This window comes from Drosophila melanogaster, chromosome 3R (assembly GCF_000001215.4).
Source record: "Drosophila melanogaster chromosome 3R".
NCBI lineage: Eukaryota > Metazoa > Arthropoda > Insecta > Diptera > Drosophilidae > Drosophila > Drosophila melanogaster.
In genome coordinates this window covers 16,499,014-16,515,502 of record NT_033777.3, presented here as the reverse complement: position 1 = coordinate 16,515,502, position 16,489 = coordinate 16,499,014, and the positions used below count along the sequence as shown (strand labels likewise).

At 43.3% G+C, this 16,489-nt stretch overlaps 2 protein-coding genes across 13 annotated transcripts in view; one reads left to right on the top strand and one right to left on the bottom strand.

The window, feature by feature from the left end:
• The window catches only part of CG42342 (uncharacterized protein), a 68,594-nt gene extending 55,861 nt beyond the window's left edge, over positions 1-12,733 (bottom strand). For all 12 annotated transcript variants that reach the window (NM_001202305.2, NM_001144589.3, NM_001275712.1 and 9 more), the window contains exons 1-2: positions 12,332-12,733; positions 1,327-2,539 (exon numbers count right to left, since the gene is read on the bottom strand). In NM_001202305.2, the coding sequence (NP_001189234.1) occupies positions 1,327-2,053 (727 nt within the window). In that variant the 5' untranslated portion in view covers positions 2,054-2,539; positions 12,332-12,733. The remainder of the gene's footprint in view (positions 1-1,326; positions 2,540-12,331) is intronic.
• A 1,719-nt stretch (positions 12,734-14,452) lies between these two features.
• Decay (Death executioner caspase related to Apopain/Yama) lies at positions 14,453-16,445 on the top strand. The gene is made up of 3 exons (NM_058114.4): positions 14,453-14,830; positions 15,408-15,740; positions 16,046-16,445. The coding sequence occupies exons 1-3, from the start codon at positions 14,500-14,502 to the stop codon at positions 16,306-16,308; spliced, it is 927 nt and encodes a 308-aa protein (NP_477462.1). The 5' UTR covers positions 14,453-14,499; the 3' UTR covers positions 16,309-16,445.
• Positions 16,446-16,489: the final 44 nt, after the last annotated feature.

Sequence of the window (16,489 nt, the reverse complement as noted above, 5' to 3'; positions counted from 1 at the left end):
GACCGTTGCCAGGCGGGCGAAACTTTCGACCTGCCAGCGCATCGATTATAAAACTTTTGGTCCTATCTCGTCTGCAGCTTCCTTCGCTGGAATTGGCAAAGTTGTTAAATAATTGCGACGAGCGTTTACTGGCCTGTTGGCCCTGGCCCTGTCGCTGGTTCTGGTTCTGGTTCTTGCCCCCTCTCGGCCCACGTTGCGTATGCGTCATATGCTCAATGCATGGCAGCGGGAATCTGAATCAGTGGGATTAGCCACAAAGTTTGTCCAGCAGCTTAGCGGCTGAGTTAATTGTGCGAATGTCAAGACAAATTGCGTTAATACAAGCAGACTTCTGGCACAGAGCAGTTTCAGAATGGAATGGAAACAAGGAGCTGCAGCTACCCCACACAATCGAGAGAAGGTCAGGGAGCTTATCCCGCCGCGAGAGTGTCGCAAAAGTTTTCAAAAAGTATTTTAAGCAAAATTTATGCAAACCACAAGGCAAACTGGCACTCTCCGAGTGCTTATTTATGCATGTATGTATGTGCGTGTGTGTCTCTGGGAGTGTGTGTGTGTGTGTGCCGGGAAGTGCTCTGCTAATCCCCGAGTAATCAAAGTTTCGGTAATGTCACCAGAGACAGGCAGCAGGCAAAGGAAAAAGCTGTGGAAAAAATGTAGATGAGAAAATTGGGAAAAACTGAAGTCCACCACCTCCACTTCTCAATTTTCCCATAAGGTTTGTGTGTGGGGAAAACACTTTTCCAATTAATGAAATCTCTAAACTGCCATAAATTTGGCCCGGACGCAAATAATTAAATTTCGTGGACCACACGAACACGCACAATAGGCTCACACAGACTGGCCCAACGACTTGTTGACTTACGGCTGTATGGGTGTAGCTGTGACAGTGTGCGTGTGTCTGACATTTCTGACCAATTGCGCGCTGACCGCAAATGTAGGCGGTTCATGTTCATGGCCAACATTGTGGCTGCCATATTGACAAGACACGCCAATGTGAAGGGATAGGTCCTTTATTAAAGAGGTAGAAGCGTTTAAAGAAATCACTAGTTGGTTAACCGAAATGTTGAACGTAAAAACTAAGATTTACATCAATTCTTAGTAAAGTGCTAGCATAATTGTTATCAACTAACAGATTGCGGATAATCAATGTATTGATGGAAATGGAAATATGTAACTGTTCTCATTTTACTACTTTCTTTAACTTCTGTAGATTTTGTTCTAACTAGATATTTTTGTATTAAAGGATTTGAAAAGAGTTTGTAAATAGGAATGAGCATCAAATTTGAATTTCATGTTTTTTATTTAATCAAGAATATATTATATTACCTGGCTGACACTGGCACTGCCCACCTCCGGATCCTCCCTCTCCGCTGGCCGCTGCTGCCGCCGCCTCTGCTGCCTGTCGTCGCTGCTGGCGTCTCGTGAGCTGCAGATGCGAAACATCCCGTCGCAGACGGTGCAACTCCCGTCGAACGTGCAACTCGAGGTGCTGGCTGCCGTTGTTGCTATTGCTACTGTCTCTGTCGCTGGGATGACTGGCCAGGACCTGGGTCTGTTCGGCGGGCCAGTGGAGCAGCTGCTGCTGCTCCAGTCGCAACTCCAGCTCTACGATGCGGGCGTCCAGCTGTTGGAGGCGCTGCATCCGTTGCTCCAGCCGCGTCTGCCGCACATTGCCGTAGAGGGCGAAGCTGAAGGCGCACAGGCACAGCACGTAGCTGGCCACGTGCAGCAGGGATATGAACCGGACTGTGGGGCGAGGTCGCTCCTTGCTGCTGCTGCTGTTGCTGCTGTTGTTGCTGATGTTGCTGTTGTTGTTGCTGTTGTTAATGGGATGCTGACAGGGGGGCGGGGCCAGGCGACTAGCTACTGCTGCTGCGGAGGCATCCGCTGCATTGTGGCCCAGTAGCAGACTCTGCTGTGGGGCTTCCACGGATGCGGCTGCCGCTGTTGTTGCTGCGGGTGATTCCCCGTTACCACCCGATGGCTCCGATTGCGAATTGTCCTGGGCCATTGTCCTTGGACTGCCGCTGGGCGGCGCTTTGTGCTTGCGCATACTGCTGCGTCTTAGTTGGAAGGCTCTCCACGAACGAAAAACTCGCGTATGTTGCTGTCACTTGAAGTGTCCTTGTGTCCTTGTGGCATCACAGAAAAAAAGCACATATGCTGCACCGCAGTGGTTGTCCTTTTTTTTTTTTTTTTGTTTATTTTCGTCTCTACTTGCTTTTTTACGCTTTTTATTTGGGCAAGGCCTTCGAGTGATTTTCTATTCTTCGACTGCGGTAGTTGGCCAGAACATTGCGCCCCGTTGCTGCTGCAGTTTTCCGTGGGCCATGGAACGGAAAAACAACGCTAAACTTTTGCTGCTCGTGCCACTCGAGCGCGAAGTCCTCTCAGCTAGTTGGGCTTTGTTTTTGTCCTGTCAATCGCTGCTGTGGCAGCTGGTACTGCCAGTCGTCGACAAGTCCTGTTCCTCGGTTCGCACTTGTCCTTTCAGGGCTCTTCACATTGCAACTTATTTAGCTCTGCGTTCACTTTTCAACTGCAACGACATGGAATGAGAAGAAAAGTGAAAAATAAAGTTGGGCGAAACTTTTCTTAAGGGTACGATGCAACTCGTATATACATTTTTTACCCCATGAATTATGTGCAAACTGGACCGTCAACGGTGTCGCCACATTTTCAATAATCAGCCGGGCTCGGCGGCCGGAGGATGACCCACCGCCGACTTGGCTTCAACGAAGTTCAACCAGGCGAACCCAACGCGGCAACTGAGTTCAGTTCTAAGCACCTCGCAAGACTCGGGCAACCGAAACTTTTCGCACAAAACTTTTTTCTAGCTCAAGTAGCAGTAACAGCCACTGACAAAAAATACGAAAAAAAAAGACGATGACGACGAGCATTAAAAAAGAAATACGCAAAGAACATGAAACAAATAAAAAACATCCGAAGCAGCAGCAACAAGACGTGAAGGGGCATTTGACCCATGGACTTGTCGTGTCAAAAACATTTGTTGCCTTCAACTCTGCCCCACATGCCAACGCCAGCAGAAGGGGATATCGGCGAGGAATGGTGGCGTTTGGCAATACAAAAGTCATAAAGTGGAAATTATTGCGATGGGGATTGCCGGAGGGGAAGACAACGAAACTGTAATGCTCTTTAGAGAAATGAAATGAGCTTGAGAACTTTTTAACAAGTTTTCCATATAAAAGAACCAACAAAAAAATGCAACAGCCTTAAAAGTATGCCAAAGTTGACCAATATGGTAGCCCATGGCAGAAGTTTTCGAAAAAGTTGAAAACTATAACTCAAGAATAATTAAAAGGAATTCTTAATGATACATAAGTGCTATAGCAAAGGTGGGATAATGAAGATTTTGAGCTCTATTTCTATCAATCTTATTTTCTCAGACATATGCAGATATGTACAATTATTTTTTTATTATTTAGCTGATTCATTATGCGGCCTAAATTGCTGATTAAACATTTCCACACCCACACAGGCCAGTCTTTCGCACATACATACATACATATTTAATCATCTAATATTACGTATTTTCTGTGCGTTGGCATTGCGCAATCACGCGCTTAACAACCAAAACAATAATAAGAGGAGCCCCAATAAAACTCAAAAAACAATCGTGCCATTGAAAAGGCCCCGCACCAACATCACCAAAAAGGCAGGAGCCGCCGCAATCGCAAAAAGCGAAAATTGCGCCAAACCCGAAAAAAGCATAAAAGTCAAAAGGCCAATATCAAACAGAAGCAGCATCGGCATCGGGTCGAAAACAACAATGGATATCCAAAGCCAAAGCCAGCCACCACCGCCCGCCGAATAACCCCTTGATTTCGAGTCAATGGAATGTTTGGAACACCCTAATAAAACTAATTGAAAGTCTTGTGCGCTCCGGAGCCAATAATGGCAAATGAAGACGACGATGATGAGAATGCGGATGAGAATCATCATCATGATGATGATGATGATGACGCCGCTGGCCGGGAAACAACAATAACAACTGCAAGGCGATGGAGAAGCTTTTAATTTAACAAATAAGAGCATATATGGTTGTTCATTGTTCGTTCAGTGGCTGAGCTGAGTTTTCGAGCTGACACTGCAATTGGCTGGCTACTGGAATAACCCAGCCCAGCATCTCTGCCATATCGATTTCGATTTAACACAATGTAGCTGCCAAAGGTTAATGCTATTCCGGCATTCCCCGTTCTGGGGACAGCTAACTCAATTTAAAATAAATTGATTTCAAATTTCGAGAAGCTCCATGGAGCGCAGCTTTTGTCAATTACATGGGGAGTTTGAAGATTCGAATCGGTCAAGCAGCTCTAAAAAGTATGCTATGCATTTGTGCGTCCTGCCAAGCCAAATTGAATTACACTGGTGTGTGTGCGGCCACTTAGCACACACATACTGATAGGCGTGTGTGTGAGCGCGTGGGTGGGTCGGTGAGTGCGTCCAGCTGGCAATTGAAAAATTTGATTTGGAATTGAAATGCAAATCAAGACGGAATTGAAATGGTTTTACCCGAACTCCTAATACGTAGTGGAATCCTGGCCAAGAGGCAAAGCTTTCTAAGCCATCCAACAATGTTAAGTTAAGTGCCACACATATGTATATACGTGTGTTTGTGTGCCTGCCTGTGTGTGTGTGTGAGCGTGTGATTTGTGTCCCTATTGGTGGGCGGGTTACAGTCAATGGCTGTAAAAAGCTCAATTGCAATGCATTCAAAGGGATTATTGTCCTTATTTATATGGGTAAATTTATTCGTTACGCACAAATGCGCAAACCAAACCCAAATAACCCGAATAAGAACATGGCCACTGGTCCGGTTCGGTCGTGGCAAATAAAAACATGAAATGATGATGGCAAACAGCACACAAAGCTGAGAGCAAAGAGGGCCAAATCAAAGTAAATAAACAATAAAAATAATCGGGCCGTTAGCAACACATGTGCATTTTTCATCATCATCATCACCATGACCATCAGCATAGCCAACACCAACCCTAATATACAACGTCAGCATCATAATAGCCAACTTTCGAAGTATTACACTTAGAAAAACTATATGAAATTAAATGCAAGTATTTACAATTGCTAGGTAAAAACTCCTTACCTTTAAACGTTTCCTATCTTTTCAAATTATTTTAGCATTTAAAACATACAAATATACATTTTAGTTCTTATCAAATATGGGCATCCAAAAAATCAAAGCAATATTATACATTTCTTGAGGTGTAAGTTGTTCCTGCCGCCGGCAATATCAAAGAACTTTCTTGATGCCACTACAGAAGTAAGCAACAGCAACAACAACAAGGCGACAAGAAGCCCAACAACAGCAGGGCATCCCTGACAGCTTCGTCTGGATTTTTGGGCGAGGCAATAAATAGTTGTCGTGCCATAAGAAAAATGCAAGAAGTGTTTAAGTTCCCTCGTTTCCCTTTCCTAGTTTTTGTTCACTTTTTTTTTTTTTGGCAGCCAGGACCCGTAACCCCCAACCCCTTTTGCTCAGCAGTGTGAAGCGTCATTTCCTCTCCCGTTCTTGCTGCCCCTTTTTTCCTGCTCCATCATTTAAATTGAAAAATATTGAGGAAGCTGAAGTAGGGAAGTTTCTTGAAGTTAACTGAAATAGGGCCAAGAAAGGACGACAATGTTGCAAGTAAGGTGGCTGGTGGGCGGTGGGTGCGGGATGGTGATGGAATGAATTGGCAAACTTTCGATTTTGGAAGACAGCTACCATAGAAAGTGTTGAACCATTTCGATTTTGATTAAGGATCCGCTGGCAGGAACCCAAGAAAAGAGTTGCACGCCAGCAGGCTGCTGGCTGTTGGTTAGGAATTTGAATATTTTTAGCAGGGTATTTAAAAGGAATGAGTTGCGGTTAATGAACTTTTAACAATTATAAACCTTTTTTGGGGAAAGCGATATTTACTTGTTTTAAGAAAATGAGATTATCCTACACAAGACCATTTAATTCTATATATTTCCTGGGAATGCCATCCTCGAAAAGTTCGGAGCTGCGAGCCTCATAAAACAAGCATACTTTATAACATTTTACGTCCTGCCTACATTCCACCATTCAACTGGTCTTTTGAGATATTCCTGCACTTTTTTATGTCAGCTCTCTAGTTTAGGATTAAACGATGCGAGTCACCAGATACACTGGGTATCTTGGTGTTAGCTTTAATGTCCGTAACAAAATAGTCATGTGTGCGTCGTTTGCTATTTCCCTATAATTTTTACAGCTTGTTCTCATGTAGATGCGGTTGCTGCTACTCCAAACAGTTTGGGGATTTTCTTTTTATGTGCCTGCTTTTACAACAGGCAGCTTTTACACACAAACTATTAGTGCAATTCATTGGCAAGCCTTGTTGTTGCTATTGTTTATTTTACTGTTTACGTTGTTGCCTCTTTGGGGGCGTTCTTTGCAACACTGCTGGGCGTGGCCGGCTCCAGAAAGCGTGTGTGTGTGTGTCCGTTCACATTTGGTAAAGATTTCCAGCTGAAGTCGCCCTTGGGAGAAATTACTTAATTTTGGAATTTCAATTTAGCACTTAGACAGGAAACATGGCACCAAGGAATGGACCCAGACGGAAGACGAATACAATGGGGTGGGTGTGTGTTGGTTACGTTGCTCAAGAACTGAGAATGTAGTGGTGCGGTTTAGTAAGTGTGTGTGTGTGTCTGCTTGTAAAAACCCAGCTTACACATGCTGTGACTCTTAAAAATTTCCGGAATTTTGGCACGCAATGTTTGCTTTTGTTTACTTGGCTACCCGACTTCCATCACTCCTTTTTTTTCGACTGCCCGCACTTCAGGATTTTTTCTAACCTCATCTCTTCCATTGCACAGGTATTCCCTTTTTATGGCCACCATTCACTTTATTTGATTTCATTTGACGCAGCTAGGTGCTTAACAACCTTAACAGGAATCGTAATTAACTCTTGGCCCACACACTCCTGCAAATGGTTTGTTTAACCAAGTCTAATAAATGTCCTTTCGTGTACTGAAAAAATGCAGTAGCAATAAAAGTGAAATATATCATTTGCAACAATATTTTTATCATTTTAGTTAAATTAAATAAGTAAATGAATAAATATGTTTGTTAGTGGAATTAATTTTGTCATTATTTGTTATATTTCAATATAGTAATGTAATTTTTTGTTGTGTATCTCTTTATATTTGCAGCTGGCACACACACGACAAAGTCACACTTATTCAGTGAGGTAAAAGTCGCCTACTGCCAACCGGTGATCCCTCCCATTTTCCATATTCACTTCGTTGTTAACCCTTTCTAGTACTCCTTTCAGAAACTCCTTTGACTCACTGTGCGGTGAGTGAGCGAGTTTGTTAAACAGTGTAAAGTTACACGCAACTAAGCACTTAACTGCATAAAAGCTGGAGCACAGAAGGCGAGTGCAAGGTGGGTTAAAATAAAAGGTGGGGTGGTGGACCATGGGGTCTGGTGGTGTGGTGGTGTGGTGCGGCGGGCAGGAGGAGGTGAAGGAAAAACCACAGGCGGGGCAACCTTCAACTTGCAACGCTTGACTTTGCGTGCGTTTTTATGAATGAGTTGGCGCCGAGAGAAGCAACAAATGTAAATCCGCGACCCCGTTGAAAGGTCGTCCAATGGACTGGCCAAGCCCGCAGCGCCACCACCGCCTCCACCCGCTCGTCTGAGGCGCAAATTGAAGCACAAACTCGGACGAGGAGAGCATAAAACGTTGTCCAGACGGGTTGCTAAAGAGCTGCGGCTATGTAAACAGACACAGCTGGACATTCGCCAGGGGACCAGCCGTTCTTGGTCTCCAACTCCGTCTCCTCCTCAGTCTGGCCAAATGCCCGTTCCTTCTCTTTGAGTCCGCTTCTCATCTGGTTTTGCCCATTTCATTCTCTGTGTGGCATTGTCATGTTGCGGCTAAGGCGGGTTAAAGGCTCTGAGCTGTTGGCCATCAATTGCGCTCTGATCTGGCTCTGAAGGCACAGAAAAGCGCTTAACTTCTGCACTAAAGGCGCACGAGTTGCCAATGAGTATGCAACCTGAGCTGGAAAAGCATTCCCCACATCGTGGGAAATGGCAAAGAGACAGAGAGTACATGGAGGTGAATGAGATGTGATAAGTTAGATGGATGGTCGATAAATCTAGCTGGCTTCTGGTGCACACTAAAATAGATTTAAAGGAGCTATGAATTCTAGCATTCTGTTTAGATCGAAAGCACTTATTTTTCTGGTAATTACCTCATATTCTCAAACAAATTTCTCAAGAAATTATTTACTTAAGAACCGAAACAACCATTACTCATCAGGCAGAGATAATCTGCCCATAAGTCCCAAGACTCAAAGTATCGATAATCCGGGAATTAAGCTGACCATTTTAATCCGTCCGATTAAATAACGGAAAGGACACATTCAGTGTTATATGATAGACGCAACAGCGCCATTGATAGAAGTCTGAAAAGGTCTTTCACCATTACATAAAAACTAATACATATTAGTTTCCTTTTCAATCATTAAAAGGAACTAACTATTTTGAGAACTAACATCACAACAATGTCGCAAATTGTAATGCCGAACCGAATGAACTGGATGGTCCATAAAATGTTGTCTCATTTCTCACCCAGCCTCGTATCGTATGTGCCACCAGTTCGTTGCGGCCAAAAGTGCAAGGTAACCGCAAAGGGAAAGAGTTTCCAACGGAGTTTCCGCCATTTCCCGCCTTCATCCGTCTGCGTCCCTCGTCAATTTAAATTTTCACATAAGCTTTTGCACAGACTTTTCGGCTTGGCATTTAAGTAATTTGTTGCCTGCAACCTGTGGGCTTCCACCAGCCACCCATCGGATCCCTTTTCCTTCTTTCCTCCCTCACGTCCTCATCCTCATCCTCATCCACGTCCACGTCCAAATCCGTCTCCTCTTTCCGTCTGCATACGGCTGCTGTCGCCGTCATTGGTTGGTAATTTTTCACTGGCTGACAAGATGTCGCCTTTCCGTCGACGTGGTCGCTGCCGTTGCATAATTGCTTTGTGGTTAAAGGATTATTTACTTTTTTCCAGCAACGCCCATTACGATGAGTCGGCGGGCTTCGTCCTGCTGCTTCTGCTCCCGGATGCCTGCTGACTCACTTAAGACACAGTTTGTCCTCGTCACTAAGCCGACGGCTTGCGCTGATTTGGGCTTAAATGCATTCAGCTCATTTAATTTGCAATGCACCGCAGAAACCCGCAGAGCCCGCTTATTCGTATACCCTCCTCTACCAGCAAAAAGTATCTTTACTTTGCAAATGAGTTTTTATGGTCTTTCTTCATACGTTTTAAAGCAGGAATATTAGAATAATGACTAAATTAGTTATCCCTTTTCAATGAGGTTGTGCTCATTTCAAAACCCGATTTTCCAGGTATTATTTCATATTTGGACAGATTAAATGTTTGACTACTTGCATGAACAATAATTTGAACATCTCATCTTATGAAGACGATATTTATCGTTACCCTGAACTAATTTCCAAACCGGTATAAATGAATATGCTGCCGAATAGAAGCATTAAAGATGTAAGAAAATTATGATAAATATGGAATAACTAAATAAACAAAACATGCATAAAATATTGCATCTATCTATAGATCTCTAAATGAAATAGTATAGGTGTTTATAAGCTACTTTCCTATAGTTTTTCGTGCAAGTTATTTATACATTTTAAACAGTATAATTGAAAGAACCTTTCTACCCAATAAATTCTCTAGTTTTAAATTTTGAACAACAAACATATACATTTTTAAGGGCATATCAACTTCAGTGTTTCGAATCTAACAAACTTTGTCATGTTTCCTTTTTGGTTGGTCTGCCTGTCTCCCTTTTTTAGCGCTGATGTCTCACAAATTATATAATTAAGTTAAAGTGAGCGGCGGCGGGCAATTTACGAACAGCTCCATCGGCTCCCAGCCGGCAGCTCCAACTCGCCACTCGATGCCTGGATGGGGGATGGGGAATGGGGCATCCGACTGGGTAATGGGTAATGGGTAATGGTTAGAGGGTACTGGATAGTGGATACTGGGTGTACGCTAATTTCTTAATTCTCACCTTCCGCTCGCAGGGCGGACGTGGACCATTCCCGTGTGAAGGCAGTGGCAGCCCCAAAAATAGCATTTCCGTATTGCCATGTCTATCATGACTTTTATTGTTGAATGAACCCTCCGGACTGGCGGCTGGCACGCTAGCAATAGTCCGAGTGCCCATCCGATTCCCGGTCGGTCCAGGTCCAGAGCCATGCCCACCAGTCCCTTCACCCGCCCCCTTTTTTCGACGAATCCCCCATTTCGGCTGATTGCTGTTCATTCGCGCGTTAAATGTGGACGGTTCGAAGCGGAGTGGATGCTGCTGCTGATGCTTTTGAAAGTGAATGCCCCATCCCGTTGCCATTCCAGTCCAGTCCAACCCCTTTTCGCCCCCCAAACTACTGATGTATTTTCCTGGACTATTCTTTGATTCTACTATATATCTCTCGCCCCGGCTCACTGGGCGTTTAGTGTTCAATTTAGCGTCATAATTTCGTTTATTGCATGGCCTGGTCCCCAGTTCCAAAATCTTCGGCTCTGCTGTCAAGTGTTTTTGTTGAGTTCATCAAAATTGTCGCTGGCCAACGATGACAACCACTTAACGCAATTTTCAGTGCTGAAAAGAGGCGAGAGCATCACTGCTGCCACTGGCAGCTCCACTCGAGAGTCATTCATTCATTCGTTCAAGCCGCTCCTAAGCATCCATTCATGTCGTCATTCAGCCATTCACTCACTCGCTCATTTCACACCATTTACAGTTACAATTAATGTTTGTGTTTGCCTGTCTCCCGCATTTTTCGCCACCCACCCTCCCTCAACAGAAGACGAAAAGTAAGAACATCAAAGGGCTCGCCGAAAAATAAGGAGAAGTCACCCATCAAATGCCACCCAATCTTATCTTAAAGCTACAAAAGCTTGCATATTTAATAATTGCTCAGCTGAAGTTCATAAAACCGGGTAAGAGCACCCCTCCAGGGATTTTGGCCAAAAGGTGCCCCAGGGGAATGAATGCCCCGACTGGAAAAGGGTCGAGGGATAAGCAGCCAAAAGCGCAACCTTAGCCCGCTCATAAATGAATGTTTCTGCTACAGAATTTACACCTCCACTTTGGAGGATGGGGCAGCTGGAGCATCGTGCGGCATGACTGGCGTGCCTCTGGCCCACCAGCGGCATTCCCATAAAGTATCTTGAATATTTCAGGTGTGCTCGCAATTTAAGGGCCTGCGTCGCATTCAGCTGCGGGTTCATTAGATGTCCACTGCAACTTCATTTGCAGGGGCGCAAAAAAAAGAAGCCACAAATCTTCGCCGCCTTTTACCTTGCCAGCTGGTTGGTTGCCAACTTAATGTCGGTATACCTTGGATTTCAGTCTATATACATGGGCAAAGATAAATCGGTAAAGAAGAATACCTATCGAAGATGTTTATACATCACGTTATTATCACATATAAGCTAATCCAATTGGTGACTGTATCTTGCTTAAGTCTTAAGTTATCGAGTTTCACGTTAACAACTCGCAGAACTCCTAAGTAGAAGTCTTAATTAGCTAACATAGAAATTGCATAGAAATTCATAATAAAGTTTCATTTCATATACACCTTTTAAAGGTATTTTATCCAAGAGATCAGCAAACAGGTGCATAGGAATCCACTTAAAAAACTTAATTGAATATTATGGCACCCAAATACCCAAAGTTTTTTTTTTGACACAGAGCCTAATGAAATCCAAGTACCCGGTATTCCAATAACCGTAGCACCCAACTTTTGGCATCCCAACTTGTTGTTATGGTTTTTTATGCTGCTGTTATTTTTTTGGCTGCAGAGGCTTAGCCTGTGACGACGTCAGAATTTCAATGTTTTTTTTCTTAGTTCTATTTTGTTTCTGCCAAGCCTGTTAATCTATTTTTTATGCGCTTTGCGAGGGCATTCGCCTAAAAGCTAGCCGAGCATTTTTTTTCGTGTTTTTGTTCCTTTCGGCGGCCTGTTGGTTTTCTGCTTTTGATTTGATTTCGTTTTCATTTCGCAGTGTGGCTATGTTTTCCCTCTCTGCATGTACGTACATATGTACGTGTGTGTGTGTGGTTTGCTTTTGGAAGCAGCCCCGAAAAAAAAGGTTTTTGTTTCTTTTGTCCTCCGGACCAGCCACCCTAATTTGTTGTTGTTTTTTGTTTGTCAACCTTTTTGCATACAAAGCGCACGCACACGTCTTAAATGAGATTTAATGCACCCCGCTTATTATAATCAAACAGTTTGTTTGGTTCACCTTCTACGTACCATACTTTTTTCCACTTTTTGCGCTCCGCTAACTCTTTATGTTCGCCTTTTCCACGCTTGCTGTTTCGTGCCGCTTCCTTTTCACTGCACCTTCTTACTGATTTGGTGGGGCACTTAACATAATTTAATTTCGGCAACTATAAATTACAACTCCTTGCACTTGGCACACATTCAACACTGAAGTTGTTTTTGTTGCTCAAAACATTCTGGCTCCTTCTTTCTATTTTCTTCTATCGCCCGCTTATCCTTATGTAAAGGACAACGGAAAGGTTGCGGGGGAAGAACACACGCCCGGAGGATAGGAGCCCGAGACCCTCAGAAATGCGAATTTTACCGATTTCCCGAATTTTTGTCCGACACGTAAACACGTCCGCACTGGGCAACATATACAACGCTTTTGGCGTCGCTGTTTTGGTTTTGAATTCGGTTTCAGCTCGAGCGGGTTCATGTTCGAAGCGAGCAAGTTCGAGTTCGTATCGAACTTAAGAGAGCCAACTAAAAGAGTGGGCTAAGAGTTTAAGGAACTGTTTATATATGTTATATGTCTAATTGGAAATTCATTGGCAGCAATTTATTAAAATAGTAAAAGTAATTTGTCATTTCTTGAAAAAAACAACTAAATTTGTTACAAATAATTATTGTTGTAAGGTAAAAAAAGAAGAAAGACGGAGAAAGCAGCAAAAAAACACGATCAACCGGTGGGAGTAAGTATACTGCACTTACAGAAATGACCTCAGAATTACGTAGTTATAGTGTTTAAATTACTTAATTACTACAAATATAAGCAGAAGCACTAATTGCGAGTTTTGTAAATAAATTGATTGATTTCAATATACCTATGTAATAAGTTTACTACATTATTTCTGTAAATTAAACTGTTTTAATGTAGTTAATAACAAAGGTATTAAAAAAACTTTAGGTGTCAAATTTCAATGTATGTATGTATGTACATACATATTTACATCCCCGGGAACCTACAATTTAAAAAGATAAGAAACGGGAATGCATAAATTTCAGGTGAAACTTTGCATTGTTATTCCATAAAAGTGCGTCAGATAAATCATTTCATTTTGAGCATTCAGCAGCAAGTGCATTTTCGGAATCCCGCCCCAATAAATCTCTCCTTTCTCTTCACCTTTTGGAGCTGCAAGATAAGAGCAGATTTCAGGTCACTGGAGGGGCAACATCTGCTTTCGGTGGAAGGCACCTCGAGAATCAAAGGCGATTGTTCTGGTTCTGAAAAGCCGGCTAAACAACTTTCCTGCTCCCCCACCCACTGTTCTTCATTTTCTTTTTTTGGCTCTTCAGCTGACAGAAATATTGATGTCGCTAATTGTAATTACATATCAATTATAATTGGCATCCAATCAGGGTCGTAGGAGCAGCTTTATTAATTAGCCGCAATTGTTGTTATGCGCCACAAGTTTCCAGCTCTCTCTTATGTTTCTCTCTCTTAAGCGCTGAGGTACATTTTTTGGCTGCACCGCAATAAAAGATTTCTTTATATTGTTGTAATTTAAAGTGAAATTGAAACTAACTTAACTTTGACATATTGTTTTTATATCACATTAAAATGCCCGTAGCTAACTGTTCGAATATTACACAATAAATTACTAAATCGTATAGAACTTTCTCTCAGTCTGCGGTACACTTTATAACGGTACTCCTTCGACTTAAGGACGCCATACTCATTTCCGGTTTCCGTTACTTTGTGTGCGTGAAATTTTGAATTGCGTGGCAAAGTTTGCCGCCCATTGCCGCTTTTTTGCGCATCTGAATTTTATTGAAAACACATTAAGAAATCCCCAGTAGCAGCGACACTTTCGCCGGAAGTTGCCAATTTCCCTGACGAGCGCCCACTTTTGTGGGCGTGAACCCGTCGGGGAAATCAAATTGTCTGGTGCAATGGCAAAGGGAATTGTATTTTGCTACCAATAAACGTAACTTCCCCTCGAGCAGGCTAATCAACGTTGGGCAAGAGCCCGAAAAATACCGCGGCGAGCGAGAGAAGAATCCACCCCAGCAAGCTCAAGGTGATAAGACGGCTGCATTGATTAGATAAGATGTTAGGCGAACGGGAGCGAGAGCTTTTTTTTGTCGTTTGATAGGTGAAAACTTCCAATCGCGCTTAGTCACAGGTTGCTGCCAAAGCGCGCGGACGGTCAGAAATGGACGACACCGACTTCTCGCTCTTCGGGCAGAAGAACAAGCACAAGAAGGACAAGGCGGATGCCACCAAGATCGCCCATACGCCCACATCGGAGCTGGACCTCAAAAGGATCATAATCTCGCGCCCCACCAACGAGGACACATACGAGAATTGCGCGCGAGCGGGCATTGCGCTAATCCTGAACCACAAGGATGTCAAGGGACAGAAGCAGCGCGTGGGCACCGAACGGGATCGCGATGACATGGAGGCGACGCTGCAGGGATTCGGATTCGATGTACGCACCTTCGACGATCTGACCTTCTCCGAGATCAACGACACGCTCAAAGAGGGTGAGTTATCCACGAGTTCTATTGTTGCAACAAATGGCAGACAAAAACACAGAACCATACATATGTACTCAAAGTTAAGTTATCTACCAACGGAATCAAGTTTATTTTCGTATTCCACCGTAAATACGAGGTAATGTCTTTCTTTACGAGTAGTAAAATATATTTACTCCCTTGTTAAACAAAAGAGAAAACATTTAATATGCAACTTAAAAATCAATGTGATAGTCATCAAAATCTAGCTGCACTCAATCGTGTCCATCGAAACTGGTGACATATTTCAAACACATATGTATATCTTATCATTATCAAAACAAAGTCACTATTTTTACGACTGCAATAATTATGAGATAAAGACAGTAATCTGTTGGTCTGATCAATCCGAAGGCAGCAAAAAAATATTTTTTGTTTTGAGAAAATAACAACCGTTTTATATGTTGAAAATTGTATAGTGCATTGATTATTGGAACGCGTCTTTTTGTATAGTTTTCTTTGAAGAGAAAAGTGTTTTGAAGCAAGTCTCGATTTTTATTATAATTATTTTTCTACTTACTAAAGATGTGAATCTACTTCATTTCAGTTGCTCGGGAGGATCACAGTCAAAACGACTGCTTTGTGTTGGCGGTGATGTCACACGGCACCGAAGGCAAGGTCTACGCTAAGGACATGTCATATCCTGTGGAGCGCCTTTGGAATCCCTTCCTCGGCGACAACTGCAAGACGCTCAAGAACAAACCCAAACTCTTCTTCATCCAGGCCTGTCGCGGAGCCAACCTGGAAAAGGCAGTCGAGTTCTCCAGCTTCGCTGTGATGACCAGGGAACTGGTCCCGGAGCCCGCTGCCGCCGTTCAGCCCATCACCTATGCCATTCCCAGCACGGCGGACATCCTCGTCTTCTACTCCACATTCGACAGTGAGTGTTGGCAAAATGTATTAATCATATTTAGTTTCACAATTAATTGAAACTTGTCCAGGCTTCGAAAAGCTTTGAACGTCAATCAAATCGGGTTATTTCTGGGTTGAAAAGGATTGTGTTCCTATCAATGAATTAGAATACTTAATGCATACTTAAAGCACTATTTTGGAAGATACTTGTTCTTAGTCCAAAAGAAAGAAATAGTTTTTTGGCTATATGAATATAATTTCTATATTTATCTTGCTATTAAGTTTCCATTTCAAATATTTCCTGATTGTAACTTCTTCCTTTCTTCCTTTCAGAATTCTTCTCATTCCGTAACGTTGACGATGGCTCCTGGTTCATCCAGAGCCTGTGCCGCGTCCTCGACCAGGCCGCCGCCAACGAAGCTGCCACGCCGGAGGGCGTCGAGCTACTCCGCCTGCTGACCGCAGTGAATCGGAAGGTGGCCTACGAGTACCAGTCGAATACGAAGAACGAGGCCCTCAACCAGATGAAGGAAATGCCCAACTTTATGTCGACACTGACCAAAACATTCCAGCTGCGTGTTAAGCCCAAGACCTGAGCTCCGGTCACGAAATCAGCGACAATCCAATCGGGACTGTGAGTCAGTCCGCGGGTCAAGAACGAGGGACGCCACAACTCTTTCATTTAATCGTAATGTTTGCAATTTGTTAATAGAAATACATATCGATGGCACTTATCTAGAATTGGCTTAGTGCCTTTGGGACTGCGATAGCGAACTG